Source organism: Pyrus communis, chromosome 9, assembly GCF_041283825.1.
Source record: "Pyrus communis isolate YQ-2024b chromosome 9, ASM4128382v1, whole genome shotgun sequence".
NCBI lineage: Eukaryota > Viridiplantae > Streptophyta > Magnoliopsida > Rosales > Rosaceae > Pyrus > Pyrus communis.
In genome coordinates, this window is record NC_142573.1 from 27,355,012 (window position 1) to 27,377,754 (window position 22,743).

The following is a 22,743-nucleotide window of genomic DNA, read 5'->3' on the forward strand; positions in this document are numbered from 1 at the left end:
GTCTATATACTTGGACGGCGCCTAAAATCCTCAATGAAATTAGGGTTTCCAAGTGCAAGACGAGAGCCTATATAATTGAATCGCCTCCTCCGACCCTCTCACTCTACCCCCGCCTCTGACTCATCACCTTCCTCGTAACGATGGATGCCTGATTATTTTGCGTATCTGTATCTTTTTCGGGTTTTAATTTTGGGGCTCCGTATCTGTTCTTTTTCTGCTAAACCCACATTTGGTCTGCGTTTATGTTCTTTGATTATTTTGCGTGTTCAAGTTAGGGTTTATTTTGGTGGGAGGGAGATTTGGGAGTTGAAGTGATGCTACTTTCCCCATATGATCGAAGCTGATTCAAACTTGCGCTATATTTTAATTTCCAAGCCAGAACTCTGATCTCTCCCAATTCCCCCAAAATCCACTTTTTTTTTTTTTTTTTTTTTCAAATCTATTTTGTTCTCAATTTCTTTTTTTGTTTTGTTTTGTTTAATTTAGTTATTTTATGAGTTTCTTATTGAAAAAAGAAAAAAAAGAAAAGATGGAAGTGATGATTATTTCCCCAAATGATCGAAGCTGAAATAACTGAGCGACTTACATCTCTGTATACCACAGAGACACCAAGCCAGGTGCATCTGATCTATCTTTCTCCACCATATTATAATTTTTTTATTTTTTTATGATTTTATACACGTTTCTGTTATGATAATTCGCTGGTACGATAAAATACAATGCATTTTTGTGTATGATTTTATTATTTTTGTCTGTTTTTGTTGGTTCAAATAATCATATTTTTCGGCTTTAAAAGATGTCCATAACGAAGGACTGAGACTAGAAGGAATTATCTCCTAGAAATTAATTTCTTTTTTCTATTTTTTATTGGGTTATTCTCGCGGGAGTTTAAATATTTAGAAAGTTAATGAAAATAGTTTGAAAATTTTAAGTTTTAACGGTAAGGATAAAATAAAGAATAAAATGAATAGTATCATGTTTGATTTTTTTAGTGTAAAAATGTAGTTTTTCGATAAATTGAACACTACTGTAGGTTTTTCGTTAAAACTCTTTAAATATTTAGCTGCATTAATCCAATCCCTTGTACAATATAACTTATATGACACGGATTTTTTCGTCACTTTGATGTCCTCTCTCAATTAGCATGAGGCGCCATGCATTATTTATAAGAAAAATTAATGAAAAAATCTTAAAAACTTTGAGTTTTAATTATAAAAATAAAATAAAAAGTAAAATAAATAGTATGACTTTTTCGTATAAAAATATGTTTTTTCGTTAAAATAAATAATACCGAAAATTTTTCGTTAAAATTTTCCTATTTATAATTCCTTCGCAAGCCAAAGAATGAAAGCCAAAAAAGACGCATTTTTTTGTTACCTTCCCAACCTTTTCTCAAAGGTGGCTGAGACATGCTGAAAGGACTTTCTAAAAAATGGGACTGTTTGTTATTTATCATTAAAACATTGTGTCAAAAAACATGAAATGACATAAAGTCATTAAGAGTAACACTTTTGAAAGTCCCTTCAACATTGTTGAAAAGGACGGGACCCTAATAACAAATATAGTCTTCCCATAAAAAAAGGAAATTATCATAGTTGGGAATTCGAAGGATTCCACGAGAGTTAAATTCAAGAGTATTCAATCAAATGCGATTCAATGGATTTTAAAAGAGAAAATCGACGTGTCCTTGGTGGATAGAGATCAACAGGTACGAACCATCTGCCGTTATTTTTTGAAATGCATTTGCCAATGAAGAACATAATGCACTTCACCCACTATTGCCATTCAAAAAGCTAGCTTCCCATTGGCGTATGAAATTAAAATGTTCTTCTATAAAGAGAGGAGTCATAAAATTTGAGGTGAGTCATGAAGAAGGAAAATTGCCAAAGCTAGCAACCGACGAGGAGGAAAGAACAAGCAAATCAATAAGAGCCGAGAATCCAAATGGTGCACAAGAAACTAACACACACAAGAAACAGATGAGTTAACAACACTAACATAACACCAGAGGGGGAAGTTTCCGCCACCCTTGTCTTCGCCTTTTCTACCCTTCCTGCCTTCCCTTTGTCCGCCCTTCGGAGCCTTCCCCTTTTTCCGCCCCCCTGCCTTATTTCAAAATACAGTAGTCCACAGTTGCCTATCCCTGAAACACAACCTAGAAGTCATTAACTTCAAAAAATAAAAGAAAACGTTTGCGCTAAATGAGAAAACTATTTCAATAAAACCAAAAAATAGAGAGGAGAGGGTAGAATAATTTCTCAAGAAAACACGGGAATCACAAGAAAATGAAGCAAGAAATTTATGTTGTGTTTAGAAATTCCCCTACAAACAGGCATTAGGTCACATTACTTTCAATAAGATTGTGATGAAAATTCTAGAAACGGTGGAAAACAAGATGGAACTCACCTCCAAAGCAAGTCTGGAAACTGCAGTGGTTCCTAGCAAGCAAGCTTAGCTTTCAGTTCCTCGGCCACAGCATCAATGAACTCTTCAGTATTCAAGTAGTGGTTCCTAGCCAGCCTGCAGCAGACGAAAGCATGTTTTAAATAAACTCACTGCTCAAATAGAGGCACAAGAAAACACAACTCACACTTGCAGAGAGACAAATTATAAAGATAAAATAAACTTCAAATACTTACTTGGATCCGTGAAGAATTAGTGCAAGATCCTTGGTCATTTTCCCCGATTCCACGGTTCCAATACAAGCTTCCTCGAGTTTTTGAGTGAACTCCAAAAGTCTCGCATTGTCATCCAACTTCGCCCTATTACCAAGACACATTCAAATTCAGATCTACTGACGTTTTCAAGGAACATTAAGATATCAAAGAGGAGCGCTAACTTGGAAAACAATCTTTCTAATATACCTGTGTGCTAGGCCTCTTGTCCAAGCAAAGATAGAAGCTATGCTATTTGTACTCGTTTCACCTCCCTTCTGGTGAACCCTGTAATGCCGAGTAACTGTACCGTGGGCAGCTTCAGCTTCTATAGTCTTTCCATCTGGGCACACCTGTACCCATGAAATACTCCAGTAAGTCACGGACAAGGATTCACACAAATTAGGGAGTGAGGGATGCAGGGATAAGTGCAAATACACATGAAACAGGTATAACATACCAGTACTGATGTCATCAATCCAAGAGATCCAAACCCTACAATAGAACCACGAGTTAAAAACTGCAATTGCTCAGTATGCAAATCATTGATGAGACGAAACAAAAATTAGCAAACGGGCAGTTGTACGAACCTTGAGCTAACATATCACTTTGCACATCTCCATCATAATTCTTGCATGCCCAAACATACCCACCATCACTTTTAAGTGCATAAGCCACCATATCATCAATGAGACGATGCTCATACCTTCCAATCCAATAGTATATAATCAGTAAAACACCATTAACCTCAGGATCCATTCTATGAAATAAAATCGCCGTCCTGACTCCTTACCATATGCCAGCAGCTTCAAACTTTGATTTCCAGTTAGCTTCATAAACTTCTTGAAATATGTCCTTGAATCTTATATCATGAACAAACAAAAATACAGATAGGTAAGATAATGATAAGTACAAATGTCAAATCCTCTTTTTGTTTGTCAAAACAGGGAAATTAGGAATCTGCGTACCTTCCATCATACTTCTTCAGTATAGTATTTTTTGTGCTAAGATAAAGAGGCCACTTTTTCTCATAAGCTGTGGTCATGGAAGCCCCTGCAAAAGCACAGATGGACTGCATACCCAAGACAGATATACAATATAAGGGACAAACCCAGTGACTCACAGCAATCAAGAAATTCTTTCAACAGAAACACGAAAGGAGTAACAAATTAAACCTCATCAGTGTTATACATGGCCAATGCAACTCCCCCCTCCCCTGTAAAGTTGTAAACCTCTAGCTCTGTCTTCTCATCCTTTCCTTCTGGCACTGCAAGCATTTATCATGTAATAAGACCAAAAACTAAAGGAATTTAAGAACTTTCACTTATCAAGAGAAACTCTGCATGTATAATCCTACAAAACTACAGTGCTGTACACAAATCTAATACTATCAAAGTATAGATAAAAGTTTACCAAACACCAATTTCAGTTTCCCAGGTCCTTTAATGACTGCATCAGTTGCTCGATACTGATCACCAAAAGCATGTCTTCCAATGCATATCGGCTTTGTCCAGCCTGAAAACAGAAACAATAAGCATTGGTCTAATCCGACAAAACTATAGAATCACTATATGACATTATAATACCTGGGATAAGGCGAGGGATGTTTTTGCAAATAATTGGTTCTCTGAAAACAGTACCTGTAGAAAAAGCAATCATTGTAATTTGAAAAGAAAATTGTTCAAAAGATGAAAACGTACAGTTGACAGTTCACTAACCATTCAAAATATTCCTAATAGTCCCATTAGGACTCCTCCACATACTCTTCAAGTTAAACTCCTTCATACGAGCCTCATCTGTCAATTATAACAACAATATCATGAATTTTGTCAATCTCTCGGCGACGAATGAAAATATTAATACAGGATCTAGAGTTAGAAAACAAATGCATGTATAATTGTTCAGTAGTGTATACCTGGTGTAATAGTTGAACACTTGATCGCTACATTGTACCTAAAATACCAAGTGTTAGAGATGCGGAATGAAATAGCAAAATAAAATTTCCATGCAAAAAGATACTATAATCGCTTCTTGTTCATCTGTTCTAAGAACTTTAAGTAGAGATGCGATAAACGTACTTGAGAGTAGCCTCGGCACTTTCAACAGTAACCTTGTCATCAGTGGCATCACGATGAGGAAGACCAAGGTCAAAGTATTTGATGTCCAATTCCACAAATGGCAAAATAAGCTGCAGATACAACAAAGAGAAAGAATCATATAAGCAACCACCATCTTGATCACAACAGCATGTAGTTACAAAAAGTAGTATTAGTGAAGCACTTAAGAGTAAGATGTAGATACCTTGTCCTTGATGGATTTCCAGAAAACCCTTGTCATTTCGTCCCCTGTACCACATATCAAAAGACAGTATGAACAAGTGTACGGTGAAATTTCTTCTGAGTCTCGACCCATGTACACAAGCGTATTAGTTTCGTAAAGTTGAAATCAACAAGTGTGCCATGCAGTGTGAGTATGACTGTGCCGTGCATTCCGAGTTCTTCACACTTTCATGAGTTAAAAAGAACATCTTGGTGAGTTCTGACCGAACACTTCTGTCCAAACATTTTATGCCTCAAACTTTTAACATCCTTTCTTTGAAAAAATCATCGATTCATCACGGTTCAATTCTTAAGAGGCCCGTAACATATAGATGAAACACAATTTAATTATAATATACGATAAAAAATTCATCAAACAATTTTCCCAATTGAGATCAAGATTATTTTTTGTACAGATCATCAGTAACAAGTTAGACAGTCGTATTTATTCAATTTTATATTTTTTGGGGAAAACAAATCATTTCAGGCAAGTGGGTTTTCTTTCTACCAACTTTTTACTCGATCAACAATGGAAAAAAGAGAACACAAAAATAAAAGGCAGCACCTTTCCGGAAGACAAAAGCAAACAAACATTTGGTGGACGTCACAAATTCAGCTCAATGAGTCAAGGGATAAAACCAAAACGAGACACAACAAGCAGATGAATAAGTTGAGATAATCGGCGATGGAAACAATCAGATCGGAGGAAAAATATATATATAGATGGAAGAGGGATCTCACCGTCCATCTCGACGATGGGGTTGGCGACCTTGATCTTTTGGAAAGCCATTGGTGCTTGTGTTCGTCTGGGAGTGATTGCTTGGAATTGGAAGGGTAGATATGTAGATACGAAGGGAATGGAATCGGCGACTCTTCAACGGTGAGAGGCAGGCAAAATATTAAAGGAAGATGCACACGACACACACTCACTCTTGTTCTTTGCATTTATACTGGGAGTTGTGAACCAATGTTCAACGGAGAACTTTTGTTTTTCTTCTCATTTATTATTATTTTTCTTTGAGGGCATTTTTGCTCATCATTTTATTTATTAATGTTAGATGAGTTTAAATTTCAAGATTCGTGTAGTAGATAGGCACAATTCTTAAAATTCAAACTTATCTAATGATAATAAATATGATAATGAGTAAACATTACACTAAATAATGGTGAACAAAAATGCATAGTTTTTCTTTCGGTGATTTGGTGATAGGGGCTGATCCACCTACCGCCTTTTTGCGCACAATGACACTATATCACAAAATTAAAAAGAGAGATTTTTAATACGTTCTTTGGTCATCAATATTGTTTTCACTAAAGTCTTATTATTTTGTAATTTTTAACACCTATTGAGGGTCGATTCAAATAGTTTTTACAATGATTGAAAGTGTTTTTAAAGGAAAAAAATGGGGGACTTTGGATGCGGTCCTTAGCTTTGAATATTCTTTGATTGAAATCTTGTTGGTTTTTAATTTTTGATCGAGGTCTCTGAAGTTTTTATTTCTATGTACGTTACTATATTTTTTAAATTAAAAATTAGAAATTTTAGTTTTTTTTAATTTAAATAAAAAAATCATAATTTGTGGGATTAAAAATATTAAAATATAAATATACTATTGTGTGTGTATATAAACATGGGTACATTCATCAAAATTAACAAAAAAACTTAATCAAAACATGGGTACATTCTTCAAAATCACAAAAAAAAAAAAAAAAAAAGATTTAGGCTTAATAACATTAGTAAATTTCTTTGATTAAACTTGACACAGATACATTTTAAATTAAAAAAAAAAAAAGAAAAGAAAAAAGAGAATGTACCCATATAAGTTTAAAAATGGATTAGAAAAAAGTTGAATAAATTTTATATAAAAAAAGGGTACATTTTACATATAACAAATTGGTATATTTAAGAATGAGTACATTTTAACATTAAAAAGTTTTACATGAATGGGTACATATAACTAGCATGGGTACATTTAGCAAAATAAAAAGTACAAATAAAAAATATATATGGGTACAAATACAAACAAACTTTAAAAAATATGGGCACAAAAAGAAATTAATATATGGGTACAAATTAAAACTGAAAAGAAAATTGGTACAATTTAAAAAAGAATTACAAATAAAAAACTAAAACTAAAAATATATGATAAAAAATTTAGTCATAAATATAAATAGGGAACTGTTATTACTACTCCAAAAATCTCATTTTACACTTCTCACAAATGTATTTTTCTTTTTAATTATAGAAAGTTTGGAGTGCCAAATGAGATTTTTGGAGTGCTAATAACAATTCCCTATAAATATACTAAATGTAACATTTTTAACATTAAATGAATATATTTAGAAATAAAAAATATTTTATTATTGAAATAATTAATGATGCTATTAATACTCAAGGACCTTGATCAAAAATTGAAAAGGAATAGGATTTTAATCAATAAAGTAGTAAAATGAAGGATGAGAACCTAATTTCTCCAAAAAAAATTTAGGTTTCAAAAGATCTTGAAGTGTTTTTGCAAAAAAATATTAGTTATGTGCTTTTTCCAAGAAGCATTTAAATGCTTTTCCAAAATTTACTTACATTTTTACTCAGAATTGATTCAAAAAACATTTTCACCAAAAACTCTTTCAGCCATTTTAAAAACATTTCCAAATGAGTTCTTAATATATACCTTCATATCAACTGTTGTATTTTTTTTTTTTTTGAAATTCCCTAATTATGAACTTCAACTTTTGTAATAGCTTATTCTCGCTGTCTGGGACATAGTACTGTCACTCTGGGCCAAGCAACTGATCTTCAAGATGCCTTAAATTTTGCAAAACAATGCAGACTCAGGAAGATCATTGTTGAAGGTGACTCGAAAGTTGTTATTGATGTTGGTGCGAGGTTCCTTGGACAATTAGAACTTTTGTGGAGGACATAAAATGATTGGCTTCCTCTTTTGATTTGGTGGAGTGGGACTATGAAGTTTCATTGTTGATGCCATTACCCCTCTATAGGACATAACTGCGACAATATGTATATTTATCATGGTTGTGTTGTATTCCCTATCAAACTAGAAATGCGTTGTTGTATGATTTTAGAATTCTCGGGTGTTTTAGAGGCTTCTTTCTAAATTAATTTTCTTTTACCTTACAAAAAATTGTAAAATTTGAAACCAACATAGAATATTAATGTCTGGTAGTTCGAATCTCGTAGATGACTAATTCGATACCTAATTAAATTACCTATGTGACTTAGCCGAACTTTTTTTTTTTAATGTAAAATATATTGTTACTACTAAAAAAAAAAACATAGAATATTAATCTGAGATTTTTTTTTTCTAAATTTAAATTATCATCTCAATTTGGCTAATTTTTTGCCTAACAATTAGTTTCTCATCACATTGGTGCGGAGGGCTTGAGCCTTCCCTTTCCTTCATATTCTCTCTATCACTTTTCACATTTCGTTTCGGGTGCTGCTGCATCTCAAAAATTGGGTTGTATCAGAGGTTTAGTAATGGGTTTAGCATTCACGGGCAACAGCGGAGGAAGCATGAGGTACTCGCCCACCCTCTCAAGCCCACAGTCGCACTCGCACTGCTTAACTTCTCCTCTACTCTTCCACTCTTCTCTCCCGCAGCGCTTCAACCTACACTCCATGGCGGTGAAGCCAATCAAAAGGGTTCGTTGCGAGCTCCAAGCCAAAGTCAATGGCGCTCTTTCCGCCGACTCCGACCCCCGTTTCATCGACCGGGTATGGTTTCGAAAACCCTTTTAGCCTTTTCGCCTCAATCTACGTGTTTGCTTCCCAAAAGCAGAAAAAGTGTTTTTACCAGTGATTACCCACAAACTCAAACGCAGAAAGATTAAAACTTTGAGCTGAAGGTAGTTAAATTCTGATTACCAAAGTGCTTTTTATTTCAGCAAAAAGCACTGGAAGCGGCAATGAATGATATAAATAGCTCATTTGGGAAGGGAAGTGTTACAAGATTAGGAAGTGCCGGTGGAGCTCTGGTGTATGTGCTTCTCTGTCTCCTTGTCATATCATATAACTGTCAATGTAGATTATTTAAAAGTCTGTTTATTTTTGCAGTGAAACTTTTCCCAGTGGCTGCTTGACATTAGACCTTGCCTTAGGTGGTGGCCTTCCAAAAGGAAGAATTGTGGAGGTATGTATCCCATTGTATGCTTTCTTGCTTTTACTTTTGTGTCTATCTCTTTTTCTTTATTTTGCTTGCTAAGTTACACTTGCATCCGTTTGGGATTGGAATTTCGATGGTTTCCCTTCACCCTGCTCTGAATGTGGAGAGGTTTTGTTAGGCCCAAAAACCAATTTCTGCTTCTCCTTCCTTTCACTTTTTGTGACCAAAGACAGGTTGTTTCATTGGAAAAGAAATCTTTGTAATAGATGATGTATCAAATGAAAGTTTCGTAAAAGATGTAGTATCTAAAGAAATCTTCGTAATTGTAATAGATTGATTGCATTTTTGTGCATTGCTTTATTACATACTTGGAGTAAACTCTGCACCAGTTTGGTGTGGTGTGGGGATTTGGCGTTTTCATTGTTGCTTGTGGATTTTTAATTTTGTTTTATTTTCATTTTTGTATTAGAGCCAAAAATTTGGTTATTTTATCAGCATGTGCAATCATCATGGTTACTTATAGTTTTTAATAAAGATGCAATCACATTATTGCTTAAGCACTATGTGCAAATGATATGCAGTGGGTGAATTTGACATGCTACTTAAGCTTTATAAACATGTGGAAATTTCTCCTAATGACTTTCATTTTGTTAGAGTGATTGGAGTAGTGTAATTAACGGGATTCATGTTGGCCCAAGGAAGCAGTTTGCACTTTCTTTATTTGTATTAGGTAGTTCTTGCACAAAATGCTTATTTATCTTTGTATTGTTTCTAGATATTTGGACCAGAAAGTAGTGGAAAAACCACTCTAGCACTCCATGCAATTGCAGAGGTGCAGGTATAGCTTCCTCAACTTTCATCAGGAATCTTTAGTTTCTAGTAACTGAATACTGGCTGCTTCAAAGGATTTAGATCTTTACTGGACCAACATTTAGCTTTTCAATGGTAATATGCAGAAACTTGGAGGAAATGCTATGCTTGTTGATGCAGAACATGCTTTTGATCCAGCATATTCAAGAGCATTGGGAGTAGATGTAGAAAATTTGATTGTTTGTCAGCCTGATCATGGTGAAATGGCACTTGAGAGTACTATTCTGAACTTATTCAGTCTGTCATAAGCAGGATGTCTAAGTATACATTTAGTATATTCTTAACATAATGATTTGATTTCTGTCATCTCAGTTGCAGATCGTATGTGCAGATCTGGTGCCATTGATCTTATCTGTGTTGATTCTGTCTCGGCACTCACTCCACGAGCAGAGATTGAAGTAAGCTTCTCTTTATATTGTAATTATAAGTGTTCGATATGCAATTTTTCATATCTCACTGTCTAATCTTGCCACGTATAGGGTGAGATAGGGATGCAGCAAATGGGTTTGCAAGCACGTCTTATGAGCCAAGCTTTGCGCAAAATGTCAGGAAATGCATCTAAAGCTGGATGTACACTAATATTTTTAAATCAAATCAGATATAAGGTAGTTTCTATTAATTTGTTCACATCTTCTCTTTTCCGAATGGCACATACTTGAGCATTAAAGTTTTCAAATATTTATGATGATGCATACCTGGATATCGAGTACCTAGGGCTGAGCGTCTGAGTCTGAATCAACAATTTTTCATATGTATATGATTGTAATTGTTCCTCAATTTTTCTTATTAGTTATTTTCCCCCTAAATCACGATTAGTTCACTTCCAGCAACTAATAGCCTGACTCCATGTTGCAAGATCGGTGTATATTATGGGAATCCAGAAGTGACATCTGGAGGAATTGCATTAAAATTCTTTGCCTCAGTTCGGCTTGAAATACGTTCTACAGGGAAGATAAAGTCTGTAAGCACAATCGCCACTTTTTCTCAATTCATAATAGCGATTTGATAGATTAATTATAATATCTATTTATCTGTGTAAATCAGCAAACAGAGTTTCTATATTGTTTCTCATAGAACATACTTCTATACTGAGCAGGTAAAGGGAGATGAAGAAATTGGGGTTCGGGTTCGTGTAAGAGTAGTAAAGAGTAAGGTAACTTTTAGTACATCACAATCATGTCTACATCTGTGAGGCTTGTGCACCAAGCATAGAAGGAACACTTCTGTTGTTATCTTTATGATTACTTGAAGCAGTTATTGCAGTTTCACTAGAAACTTCATAACTGGTTTAAAGTATGAAAATGTGATTTTTTTTTTTTTTTATATATATATTTGGTCTAATTTTTCAGTCGAGTTTTCTGTCAAAAGCCATTTATCCCTTTTGATTCTTCGCATTTTATGGAAAATGCTATCCTTTGTTGGCTATATGATTTTGTTATCGTATTTGCATACATTTTAAGAGGACTTTTGCTGACTGCCTCCTGATTCCCAGGTTTTGACAGTATTCCATAATTATTGGCACTGCTCTTTATCACATCCATTCATTTAATTTTCAACAACTTTATTACATTTCTGATTAATATGGCTTTATAAGTGAAAGGATCCTGATCCTAAGTTGTTGTAGGTTTCGAGGCCATACAAACAAGCTGAATTTGAAATTGTTTTTGGAGAGGGAGCTAGTAAATTGGTGAGTATTGCAACATATTTGATCTTCCCAGCCCGAAAGGTTGAAGCCACAATCTCTTTTAACTCATTCTTTCATTCAGGGTTGCATCTTGGATTGTGCTGAAGCAATGGATGTAGTAGTGAGGAAGGGTTCTTGGTATAGCTATGGGGACCACAGGTTTGTACTTGAACTTCTATTTTCAGGTTTTAATTCTTAAATTTGTAGTTATATGTTGAGCATTCGTAAAAACTCATGCAGTAGACTTCATTTTGGTTGTTGAGTTTAGTTTGGATATTCGATCAAATAGGACTCTCATTCAGAATACTATTCATATTCGGAAAGAAAAGAGTATGCAAACCCATAGACAAGTAGAGTTTGATTATTAAAATTGAATGTTTTGTTTAAGGAAGACGTGTATTCCTAGGTTTTACTTTTCCTGTTTCTTCTTTCTTAACAATGTTTATCATGCACTGTTCATGCACATTGTTCACAAAATCAGACCAGCATAAGTTTGCTTACTTTTCTCAATTCTTTGCAACCCCAAGGGAACACAGATTTCACTTTGGAGAGAAAAGGTTTTGGGGGTATTGAATAACGGGAGGTGGAGGAGTAAGTTTGGTGCATTAAGGGGTTTGAGACAAGGAGAACCACTCTCAGCTTTCCAATTCACACTAATTATGGATGTACTTAGTAGATTGGTAAATAAAGTTAAGGAGATGCATTATTGGTATTGCTAATTAGAAGGGAAACTGTGGACATTTCTCATTTAGGAAGCATTTTGTGCTTTATCAGGTCTCAAATAAATAAGGCCAGGCACCGTTTAAGTTCACATGAAAGTAAGAGGGAGGCGCCTTATTATTTTAAAAAAAGAAAGACTAAACCTTCCCAACCCTGAACTGTACTCCAACTTCAAGGTATTGCTAAAAGATCTGTGGTGAAACCACATGTTATCTAAATTGTACTGGGTCCTACCTCAATGGACTCGTGATGCAATAGGGTAAGTTTGACACTGAGGCTGCCCGTCACTTCCCATCAATCTTCTATTTTTGACTTCCTTCTTTTGTTTCTTGTAGGAAAACAAATTACAGTCACTTCAATGTCAACAACTTTTTAATGATCCTCCTTTTAAACTCTAGCAGCCCTGCCCTGATTCTGTCATGCCTGATCAGCCTAACCCAATTTCCTTTATTTAACCCACACTGGCAACCACCCTCAGTAGCCCTGACCCTCTAAATCTGTACGCCCCAAATGATTCTGGGAACAAAAGAGCACAATATTGTTATCAATCCCCAAAATTTTCCAGTTACCCTACTGTTTCTAGTAAAAGTTGCAGATCCATGAGTAGGAGATAGTTCTATCAGCCCTTTTTGCTACAATTTCATGGTTACAGACTGATGTGGGGTGAGCAAAGGCTATTAAACCTCAAATTCGTTTTCACGCCCATTCCTTTCTCCAGGGCCACATTTGAAGACATAATAAGCTGGGAGCAGTGTCTTAATTCCCAAAAGGTGGCCAGGGACATGCATTATTTATTCTACTGCCAAAAGTAATGAAATCAGCAGGCTACTAAATAACCTCCACTTATTTACTTAACAATAAGATCCTTTGGAACATTCAACCATTTCCCAGCTTGGACCTTGCTGAGTCCATGAACACGTGAAATGCCACACACCTTGATGTTTTGAAAAGTCTTCTGAAATCACTGCAGCCTCTCTTGTCTAGATTTAAATCCTGAACTAAATGGGTTTTCACATTATCAACATAAAAGCAAAGTATTTTATGATTGTCTTGTACACAAAAGTGAGGCAGAGGGTTCGGCATTATCAACATACGAGCAAAGTACGTATATTTTATTTATCTTTGTCCCCGAAGTAACTCTCATTAACCAGCACTAATGTGAAGATGTTTACTTAAATGGGCTGCCCTTAAAATTTTGATTAACTCCTAGGTGAGATGAAAGGCGAAGGTTTACCTCCTCAGCTAACTTTAGGCTTTTATTCTTTCTATCTCAAGAATTCTCAAGAATTCTTACAAATAACTCCTAGGTGAGATGAAAGGGGAAGGTTTATTTTCTTACAAATAACTCAAGAATTCTCTTGTTTATAACTGTTACTCTCTCTCTCTCTCTCTCTCAATTAAAAAACTGTTGCAGCTAATGACTGGCTTTTATATCTTATTTAAAAAGGTTAGGACAAGGAAGAGATAAAGCATTGCAGTACTTGAGAGAGAACCCTCTTCTTGTTGATGAAATGGAGAAGGTGATTTTTTTATTTTCGCATATTAATTGGAACTTGACGCTACACTCCAGTTTTTATTTTATTTTATTTATTTTTAACTTAGTCAGTACATTGTTTCTTATTGTGTATTTCGAGTCGTCAAGATTACCTGCATTGTATAGATGGTATATTTTGCTTCATTTTCGTTCAGTATGTGCACAATGAAAATGTGGTTATCATATGCAGTCAATACTGTGAATTATGAACATAATATGATAATCCAGTCCGACATTTTTCATATGGTCATGAAAATTTGTTGAGGAAAGTTGGTGTTATTTATCTGTTTTGAGGGACACTAGGGGTAAATGTACAAAACCTCAATGTTTATCTGTTTTGATGAAAAAATTTAATGCCTTCTTGTGTGCTTTGCATAATTTTCTTTGACAGTGGGATAAATGGAATGTGCTATTAAGAAACTGAACGATTCTTGAATGCGCTTGCAGATAGTTCGCTCCATGATGACAGATGGAACTGGACAAGTAGGCTCATTTCAGACAAGTAACTTGTCACTTGCCCAACAGGATGAACATGATTTCGAGGATATCCAATGAGGAGAAATGGATTTCAGTGTTTTCACTGTCTTCTGTTCTGGATCAAGGCAAAAGAAGTTACGGAAACCACAAAGAAACAGCACCAGTTTGCTCCACTCTACGCATCAAATGCAAGACTGGGGATATTTGACAAGTTGACATCAGTTTCTGCCTGATCCTGGTTCAGTTCCAGAGGTGGTGGGGCTGGTGATGGGTTTTGTTTCGAACTAACAGGCTTAGGTTATTTCCATTTGAGTTGTTATGTCGTTGATCTGATACCATTCATCAAGTATCGCTTTTACCGTTCAAAGCATGCCCTTGATTTGTATTTCTTTGATGCCTAACTTGAACTAGGCATTGGTAATGACTCAAACCTTACCATATTGTATGCAAACTAAAAATCGTCTGTCAAGTATACAGTTCATCAACTTCAAACGTGTATATTAGCATTTGGATTTACTTATGATTTCTCTTTTTCGATGAACTTTGGATTCGAGAATTGTTTGGCAATGACTTATACGTGATGGAAAGCCATTATAGTGACTTACCCATGTCATATAAATTCTCATAAAACAGCCGAACAAAGTATTCAATATGAAGTGTTCGGCAGATGGGCTCTGAGCACCTACAGAACAGTTGGACAAGTGACAGCCGAAATATATGACAATTTCAGTAAGGTCCCGCCGGACTCCAACGAACTCTTCGGCCACCTAGAGCCGAACAATCTTCGCGATCAACTTTTCTCTCTCGTCCGAACTCGAAAATCTTCACACTTCCCAACCCTCCAAACGTTAAATAATGAATCGGGGACACTAATCAAGTTATTTTGCAGTGACATTCTTTCACCTCAGCCGATCGCCGAGGATCCATCGTACAGGACGGGGAGCCTGTCGTCATCCGGAAAAAGGCACCCAACGCCGCGGCCAAGAATGATGAGAAAGCCGTCAACGCTGCTCGCCGCGCCGGAGCTGAGACAGACACCTTCAAGAAAGCAACTGCCGGGACAAATAAAGCTGCCCCCTGACAACATTTCTCGTGATTTTGTCTCTAAATTTTACTACGTATATATGAAATTATTGTCTTTCATATTATAATTGATATTTCTTTCTTGATTGAGCTAAATAATATTTTCTAGAGATCATTTTAATTGTCAAAGAAAAAAAAACATAGGTGACGAATAATTCGTCATTGACAATATCGATGATTTTCAGTGGTGGATTGTCTAGGTGGATACGGCATTTCTTTAGCGCACTACGTCTCAGGTTCAAACCCTCGCTTCTCCTTCGGCGTAAGTAAAAAGTAGTGGTATCAAACAATTTTCAAGACAAACCAATTTGATTAGTTCTAAACACTTGAAACACCGGCTAACGGTTTTAGATGGCGAATCTTGATCACTGAATGATATCGTCCCCTCATAAAATTTATATTTTATCAATTATTATAGACAACCATGTTTCTATCTCTGTCATCGCGCATTGGTTTGGAGGCTCCCTAAACGGTTTCAGAATTTTTATAACCTTGATTGACACGTGTTTTTTGGTGATCAAAATTATTTTGCTTATTAACTAGTAATACATAAGAAAAATTGTGATAGTTTGGGATTAGATTGAGTGAAACTATAAAGTTTAATGATATTTATCCTTAAAAACAGAAAAGAGAAAAGAGAATTCGTTTCTTCTTAAAGGTTAAGTTTGTTCATAAATCATGGTCTGGGAGAATCTGATCGTGCAGTCAAGCCTCACCATTTGGCGAGAAAGTTAGGAAAGCAATGTGTCTCCTATATTTGTTTGAGAATACCTTTTGCACTTTTAGTAATTTGTTTCAGAGAGCACAGAGCCCCCTCGATTCTTGCTGATATCATCTTTTAATTTAGCTGTTACTTGGCCGTAGTTCATTACTCATTAGGTACTTTCATGTGAAACCAAATTAATTTGAAACTTTTCCGTAAACACAAATTGTTAAAGAAGAAATCCAAGACCACCCACAACCATAAAAACCAAATTAAGATAGATATCTTTGTCTTAATTTGGTTACTTTGGTATTAATGTCATATCCTTATTTGGATTTGAGCAGTGTAAGAAATTCATGTATATTATCTGTATATTGTATGGATGGCATTTGTAATTAATTTTCACACACTATATATATATGTATATATGCGTGTGTGTTTGTGTTTGGCTGTGTATCTCTTCTTTCTCTTTGCTCTCAGAAAGAGAAGCTTTTGATTTGTGTTTTGTGTTGCTTAGTGTGGTAGAGAATGGAGCTTTTGGGAAATGGTGGGGCTTCAAGTGATGAAGCATCGAATTCCCGCAGATGCAACAAAAAATATCATCGCCATACTAATGAGCAGATACAACGACTCGAAGAGTAAGAATCAACCTTCAATTATTTATCTTATTTTCCTAAACTCTATTATGTTCATGTGCTGAATGTGGATGAAGGACCAATACATGCATGATTGTTCCTTACAAAAAAATCTACATGGAAATTACTTTGTCTTTTACTAGTGAGTATCCAATTAGATCATTTTCTTTGATTGTTTTTCTCCTATATCTGCATACAAATGAGAATTTTCATCAGTTCCTCACCGAGGATTTGATTTCTGTGGGATGCGGTTTAGTATGTGTTTCAAGTTTGCTGAATTGGATTGCTGTGCTCATATCATCTGATCTGTTTCTCCAACCAAAAAATAAGAAATACTTATGTCGATATCATCTTTTTCGTGAATTAAATTCTCACTTCGAAATCTGTTAATGAGAGACTTATCTTTTCCAAGCGGCCATAAATTGGGTATAGATCCCAGATCAATGCTTGTTTGAAAGGTTCTTTTGAAAGTTATGACTTAGACTTGCTTTTTATTTTTTTATTTTTCATACACAGACTAATCTTCGAGTAATTCTGTCTTTCTTTTACGGTTAACAGTTCTATCATCAATTGAATTTCAATGCATTTGATCGTAGATATTAAACCTTGGTCTCTATTTTTCTCCAATTTGAGGTTGTATTTTTTCTTTCCACTTCTTAATCTGTCGCACTTGATCTTGAATGATAACGGGGTTCTTTTGGATGTAGATTTTTCAAGCTCTGTGCCCACCCGGATGACAGCCAACGTCAACAGCTGGGCAGGGAATTGGGCCTTGAACCAAAACAAATCAAGTTCTGGTTTCAGAACAAAAGAACACAGACCAAGGTTTTCCATATTTCTCAGTAACTTACTCGGATGCTTAGCAATCTGTCCTTTTGCTCTTGTATTTTATATTGCATCTATAACTTACTCGGTATTTTTTAGGCTCAAAGTGAGAGAGCAGACAACACTATTCTTCGCCAAGATAATGAAAGGATTCAATGTGAAAACTATGCGATGAGAGAGGCCTTAAAGAATGTCAGTTGCCCAACCTGTGGTGGTCCACCGTTTGGAGAAGAAGAGCGGCAGATCAATCTGCAGAGCCTTCAGCTGGAGAATGCCTATTTGAAAGAAGAGGCAAGTATTTGGAATATAAATAAAATCTCATCCGTAAATTCAATCACTCTCATAAAGATCTCTATTGTTAATTATTGTTCATTGTATTTATATGTGGATTCACTTTGATGATGTCTTCTTAAGGATATTTTTTGTGCAGCATGATAAGGTAGCCAGCCTTCTTTCCAAATATATTGGGAAACCACTATCACAAATTGAATCGCTTGCGTCTGTAGTTGGATCCACACTGGATTTATCACCAGGATGTTCGATCAACCAAGGGATTATTGGAAGTCCACCCCTTGATCTCAATCTTACCAGTCCTGCATTTTCTTACCAATTACAAGAAATCCCTGAAATGGAAAAGACACTCATGGCAGACATTGCTGCCAGTGCCTTGGAAGAACTGGTCAAACTTTTTCAGATCGACGAGCCCTTGTGGGTGAAATCCACAGCTTATGGACGATATTTCCTCAACCGTGGCAACTATGATAAGATATTTCCAAGAACCAATCAATTCAAAACCTCTAGTGCACGTATCGAATCTTCAAAAGATTCAGGAGTAGTGACCATTAGTGCAGCAACCTTGGTTGACATGTTCTTAGACTCAGTTAGTTCTTTAACTCATTCTTTTCGTTATTTTCCCAATATAAACTGACAAAGTAATATTACACTGCTGGAATGATCAAATAAGGTGAAGAGAAATGGTTTATTTTTGCAGAATAAATGGGAAGAACTCTTTCCCACAATCGTTACGAAAGCCAAGACAATTGAAGTACTTGAAAGTGGATTGATAGGAAATCGGAGTGGTTGCCTACTGCTGGTACATATTAAAGCCATTGATTTGTTGAGTTAATTATTTTCCTATAGTTTTCACCATCAGTTATACGTCAAATTGCTTTAATGCAGATGTATGAACAAATGCACATTCTCTCACCTTTGGTGCTGCCACGGGATTTCTACTTTCTTCGTTATTGTCAGCAGATTAAGCTAGGCACATGGGTCGTTGTTGATGTTTCCCACAAATTCCCCAAAGAGAGTTCTTCAAATCAATCACGATCTTGGCGGCTTCCTTCGGGTTGTTTGATCGAAGATATGACTAATGGATGCTCCAAGGTGAGTAGCTTCATCACTTTAGCATAAGTATTTATAATAAGATCTGCATGCTTACTGTTACTGAGAATACGCTTGTCAAGCCAATGGGAAAAAGGCAGGAGAATACCTCACATTTCCAGTTTTCTTAGTTTAATACATTTTCTACAATCTTGCTCTTCTCATGCGGTAACATTTATACTTTCTCGTCAATTATCAATGTTGTTCTGGCTCTGTCAACATCACAATTAATTATTACTCGCAATCACTATACAATATTCCAAATTTTATTTTTCATTTATTGTTTCATATTTATCGACTGCAATAATTGTAGGTAACTTGGATTGAGCATGTGGAGGTTGATGACAAGACACAAACTCATCGGCTCTACAGAGATCTTATATGTAGTAGTGTTGCATATGGAGCAGAGAGATGGATCATTACTCTTAAGAGGATGTGTGAGAGATTCGATTGCTTAATGGATGAAGTTGAATCTACTTGTGAGTTTGGAGGAGGCAAGTCTTCCTTAATCCCCTGTTAGAAAATAATACATTGATATTTGCCAAAATGGAAAAGAAACTCTCGTTCCCTTGTTCGGATCATTTTGTAATGCTTTTAGATTTTGATGAGCCTATTGTCCGTTGTTTAGTGGTAACTTCACCGGAATGCAAGAGGAGTGTAATGAAGCTCTCTCAGAGAATGGTGAAGAACTTTTGTGGAATGCTGAGCATGGCAGTTAAACTTGACTTCCCTCAGTTGTCCGAGGTGAACAACAGTGGGGTTCGAGTCTCTGTTCGTAAGAGCGCAGAATCAGGACAGCCCCATGGCATGATCGTCAGTGTTGCTACTTCTCTTTGGCTTCCTCTACCCTCCGAAACTGTCTTTAACTTCTTCAGAGATGAGAAAAATAGAGTTCAGGTTTCTCACTAACAAAAAGATCCTCCTCATATTTTTTATATCTTCGTTTCCAAGTAATTAGAGTTTGAAATGTGATATGACTGATACCTTAATTTGATTTCTCTCCCAGTGGGATGTTCTGTCTAATGGAAATCCAGTGCATGAGATTGCAAACATTTCAACTGGAACGCATCCAGGAAACTGTATATCTGTTATTCGGGTAGTTTCATTTTCTTCTTCCATTTTTCCTTTCAGAATTATTTTATCCCGGAAATACGGGGAAACTAAAGTTGAACTCATGCTACTTTAAATGCTGGAAGGATGAGGAAAAGCTTTTCAGCCTATGTTTTTGGCTTTATAAGCAGTTCAGTTTGATTGATCTCAATGGTTTCTGTGGAGCAGCCTTTCATCCCCACCGAGAATAACATGCTGATGCTTCAAGAGAGTTACACAGACCCTTTGGGATCCTTATTCGTATATGCTCCAGTCGACGTACCAGCTCTTAACGTACCAGTAAGCGGCGAGGACTCTTCCAACATACCTATCCTCCCATCGGGGTTTGTGATATCAGGCGATGGCCGTGCTGAAGTAACTGGGGATTCAGGCCATTCCACGGCAGGTGGTTCACTTCTCACAGTGGCTTTCCAGATATTGGTTTCCAGCCCGTCAACTTCAAAGCAGATGAACATGGAGTCAGTGGCAACTGTCAACACTCTCATCAGTTCCACCGTTCAAAAAATCAAAGTTGCTCTCAACTGCTCGAGCTTAGATTAAACTGTTTGCGGTGGAATTGTAATTCTTATGCTAAGAATAAAACCAGCCGTCGGAGAAGGTTGTGAAATTTATTTTTGAAACTGTTTTGAGACTCTGTTTGAATTTCGTTTTGAATAATTGGCTATATACAAGCAGCTATTGCTCAAGCTTGCAACTGATTCCGTCGAGTAGGGGCGAAAGTCGGCCTTAGTGATTTGGCGATGCCGAGTGGAAGGGCCGTCGTTCAACGGATAAAAACTATTCTAGAGAGTGGACATCTAATTTGTATGGACCATAGGATATATAATCTTAACTACTTGAGTTACAAGCGCGTAACAATTGGTTAGAGACAAGCTTGTTAACTTGGTACCTTTTGTACCAATTTTTTTTTTTTTTTTTTTTTGAAATATTTTAGGTAGATGAAAAATCAAGTTTGACCGTAAAGGTTTAACATCTTCTCTTGTAAGAAACAAAAAATAATTTTTCTTATGTAGCTAGAACTTGGTGACATGCCCCGATCTCGATATCCCCAAATATCAGGATGGACAAGTGATGGCCAACACCCGATGGTAACAAAGCCATTTTAAAACATGCATACGAATAAAATGTGTAATTAGAAAGACAAACCACTACAGAATCGTTTTCAGAACATATAATTACTAGAGAATAATGAGAAAGAATTATAATAAAGGGTCCGAGCGAAGGAATGAGTCATACACTGAGGAGACTCAGAGATCGCTATGCGGAAGTGTCCTGATGTCGGGATCTTGTGCCTCGAACCTAAATCCTGAAGGGGGCGCAAAAACAAAAAGGTGAGTGAACCATAATTTATAATAATACACTAATAATAAGAAAACCATTTTCTTTATGAACATACTAACCCCTTGTTTTGAAAACATATATATAATACTACATATAAGTTTTATGAGAACCCTAGCATGCCATGTAAAACATTCGTAAATCATGTATGTAAAACAGTGCTCAGAAATAGTAATAGTCGCTCGAAGGCAAATCCGTGAATCTCGTAACTCAAATCAATAGTATACTCAACTAGGGGTATCATACCGGCCTGAAGGCATAACCATCACCAAAGGTGAAGCTGTACGACACTGGGTTATGCTAGTGAAGAAAATCATGGTCCATCACTCGAAGGTGAAGCTGTACGACTCTGGGTTAGGCCAGAGAAGAGACACCATCCTCGCTAGATCGAGCGCCTCTCAGGGAATGAAATACCTGTGAGTGGACCCCTTCTTAACTTACATGTTTTTATAAAATATTAGCCTAGCATGCATATCATATTTCATGATTTGAGCATGTTTTGCAATATGTTTTACGGAGAATTTATGATTTCTTTACATTGCTTTTACGGAATATTTATGCTTTATCGAATATTACGTTTTACGAACAATTATGAATTATTGGATTTGCTTATATGAATTTCTATGGATTTCGAATATGACTTATTTTACGGATTTACGAATATGAGATTCCATGGATTTACGGATATGACTTATTATGGATTTATGAGACGAGGTTTTGAGCTTTTGAGCTCAGATGATTTGGTAGGAGTTTTCGAGATATGTTTTCGGTGCTTATCTAGTGGATTATCATACAACATATCCACACAACACGGGTATGTAGATGTCTATGGCCATAAGACACAGTTAAGGATGTTTATGTATATATCTCTTCTTTAGTGTAACCTAGAGTCCTACAGCTTCACCTTCAGGTGATGGACAATGATTTCTTCACTGGTGTAATACAATGTCGTACAGCTTCACCTTTAGGTGATGGACAGGTACTGCCTTCAGGTGATTATGATGATACCCCCAGCTTCACTAGCCTGGGGCTAATGTCGGTGTGTGATGTTATATATCTCTTCTCTAGTGTAACCCAGAGTCGTACAGCTTCACCTTCAGGTGATGGACCATGATTTCTTCACTGGCGTAACCCAGTGTCGTACAGCTTCACCTTCGGGTGATGGACATGTACTACCTTCAGACGACTATGATACCCTTAGTTGAGTACATCACTTATGTGAATTACGGATGTTTTACGGATTTGCCTTCGGGCGACGATACTACCATTTTTGCACATTGGTTAA

The 22,743-nt window shown here is 36.1% G+C and overlaps 3 protein-coding genes, 1 non-coding gene and 1 pseudogene across 4 annotated transcripts; 4 read left to right on the forward strand and 1 right to left on the reverse strand.

Annotated features, from left to right (window-relative positions):
- Positions 1-305: 305 nt before the first annotated feature.
- Positions 306-392, forward strand: LOC137741220 (small nucleolar RNA Z103; annotated as a pseudogene).
- A 137-nt stretch (positions 393-529) lies between these two features.
- Positions 530-632, forward strand: LOC137741219 (small nucleolar RNA Z103). The gene has a single exon (XR_011069249.2). It is a non-coding gene; the product is annotated as a small nucleolar RNA Z103 (small nucleolar RNA).
- Positions 633-1,778: 1,146 nt separating this feature from the next.
- On the reverse strand, positions 1,779-5,991 carry LOC137740860 (isocitrate dehydrogenase [NADP]). The gene is made up of 16 exons (XM_068480666.2): positions 5,714-5,991; positions 4,956-4,999; positions 4,733-4,842; positions 4,570-4,607; positions 4,373-4,450; positions 4,241-4,294; positions 4,068-4,169; positions 3,830-3,921; positions 3,623-3,726; positions 3,448-3,516; positions 3,245-3,360; positions 3,115-3,149; positions 2,865-3,007; positions 2,640-2,762; positions 2,407-2,520; positions 1,779-2,143 (listed from the first exon to the last, which is right to left on the reverse strand). The coding sequence occupies exons 1-15, from the start codon at positions 5,760-5,762 to the stop codon at positions 2,439-2,441; spliced, it is 1,239 nt and encodes a 412-aa protein (XP_068336767.2). The 5' UTR covers positions 5,763-5,991; the 3' UTR covers positions 1,779-2,143; positions 2,407-2,438.
- Positions 5,992-8,339: 2,348 nt separating this feature from the next.
- Positions 8,340-14,866, forward strand: LOC137739911 (DNA repair protein recA homolog 1, chloroplastic). Its single transcript, XM_068479658.2, has 13 exons — positions 8,340-8,708; positions 8,879-8,970; positions 9,048-9,123; positions 9,872-9,934; positions 10,053-10,182; positions 10,279-10,364; positions 10,446-10,571; positions 10,823-10,927; positions 11,063-11,119; positions 11,591-11,653; positions 11,733-11,809; positions 13,818-13,890; positions 14,352-14,866. Exons 1-13 carry the CDS (start codon positions 8,472-8,474, stop codon positions 14,457-14,459), a joined length of 1,293 nt encoding a protein of 430 aa, XP_068335759.2. The 5' UTR covers positions 8,340-8,471; the 3' UTR covers positions 14,460-14,866.
- A 1,742-nt stretch (positions 14,867-16,608) lies between these two features.
- LOC137738848 (homeobox-leucine zipper protein HDG11-like) lies at positions 16,609-20,816 on the forward strand. The gene is made up of 10 exons (XM_068478322.2): positions 16,609-16,805; positions 17,510-17,627; positions 17,727-17,918; positions 18,058-18,507; positions 18,619-18,720; positions 18,807-19,013; positions 19,324-19,504; positions 19,639-19,907; positions 20,017-20,106; positions 20,289-20,816. The coding sequence occupies exons 1-10, from the start codon at positions 16,696-16,698 to the stop codon at positions 20,658-20,660; spliced, it is 2,091 nt and encodes a 696-aa protein (XP_068334423.2). The 5' UTR covers positions 16,609-16,695; the 3' UTR covers positions 20,661-20,816.
- Positions 20,817-22,743: the final 1,927 nt, after the last annotated feature.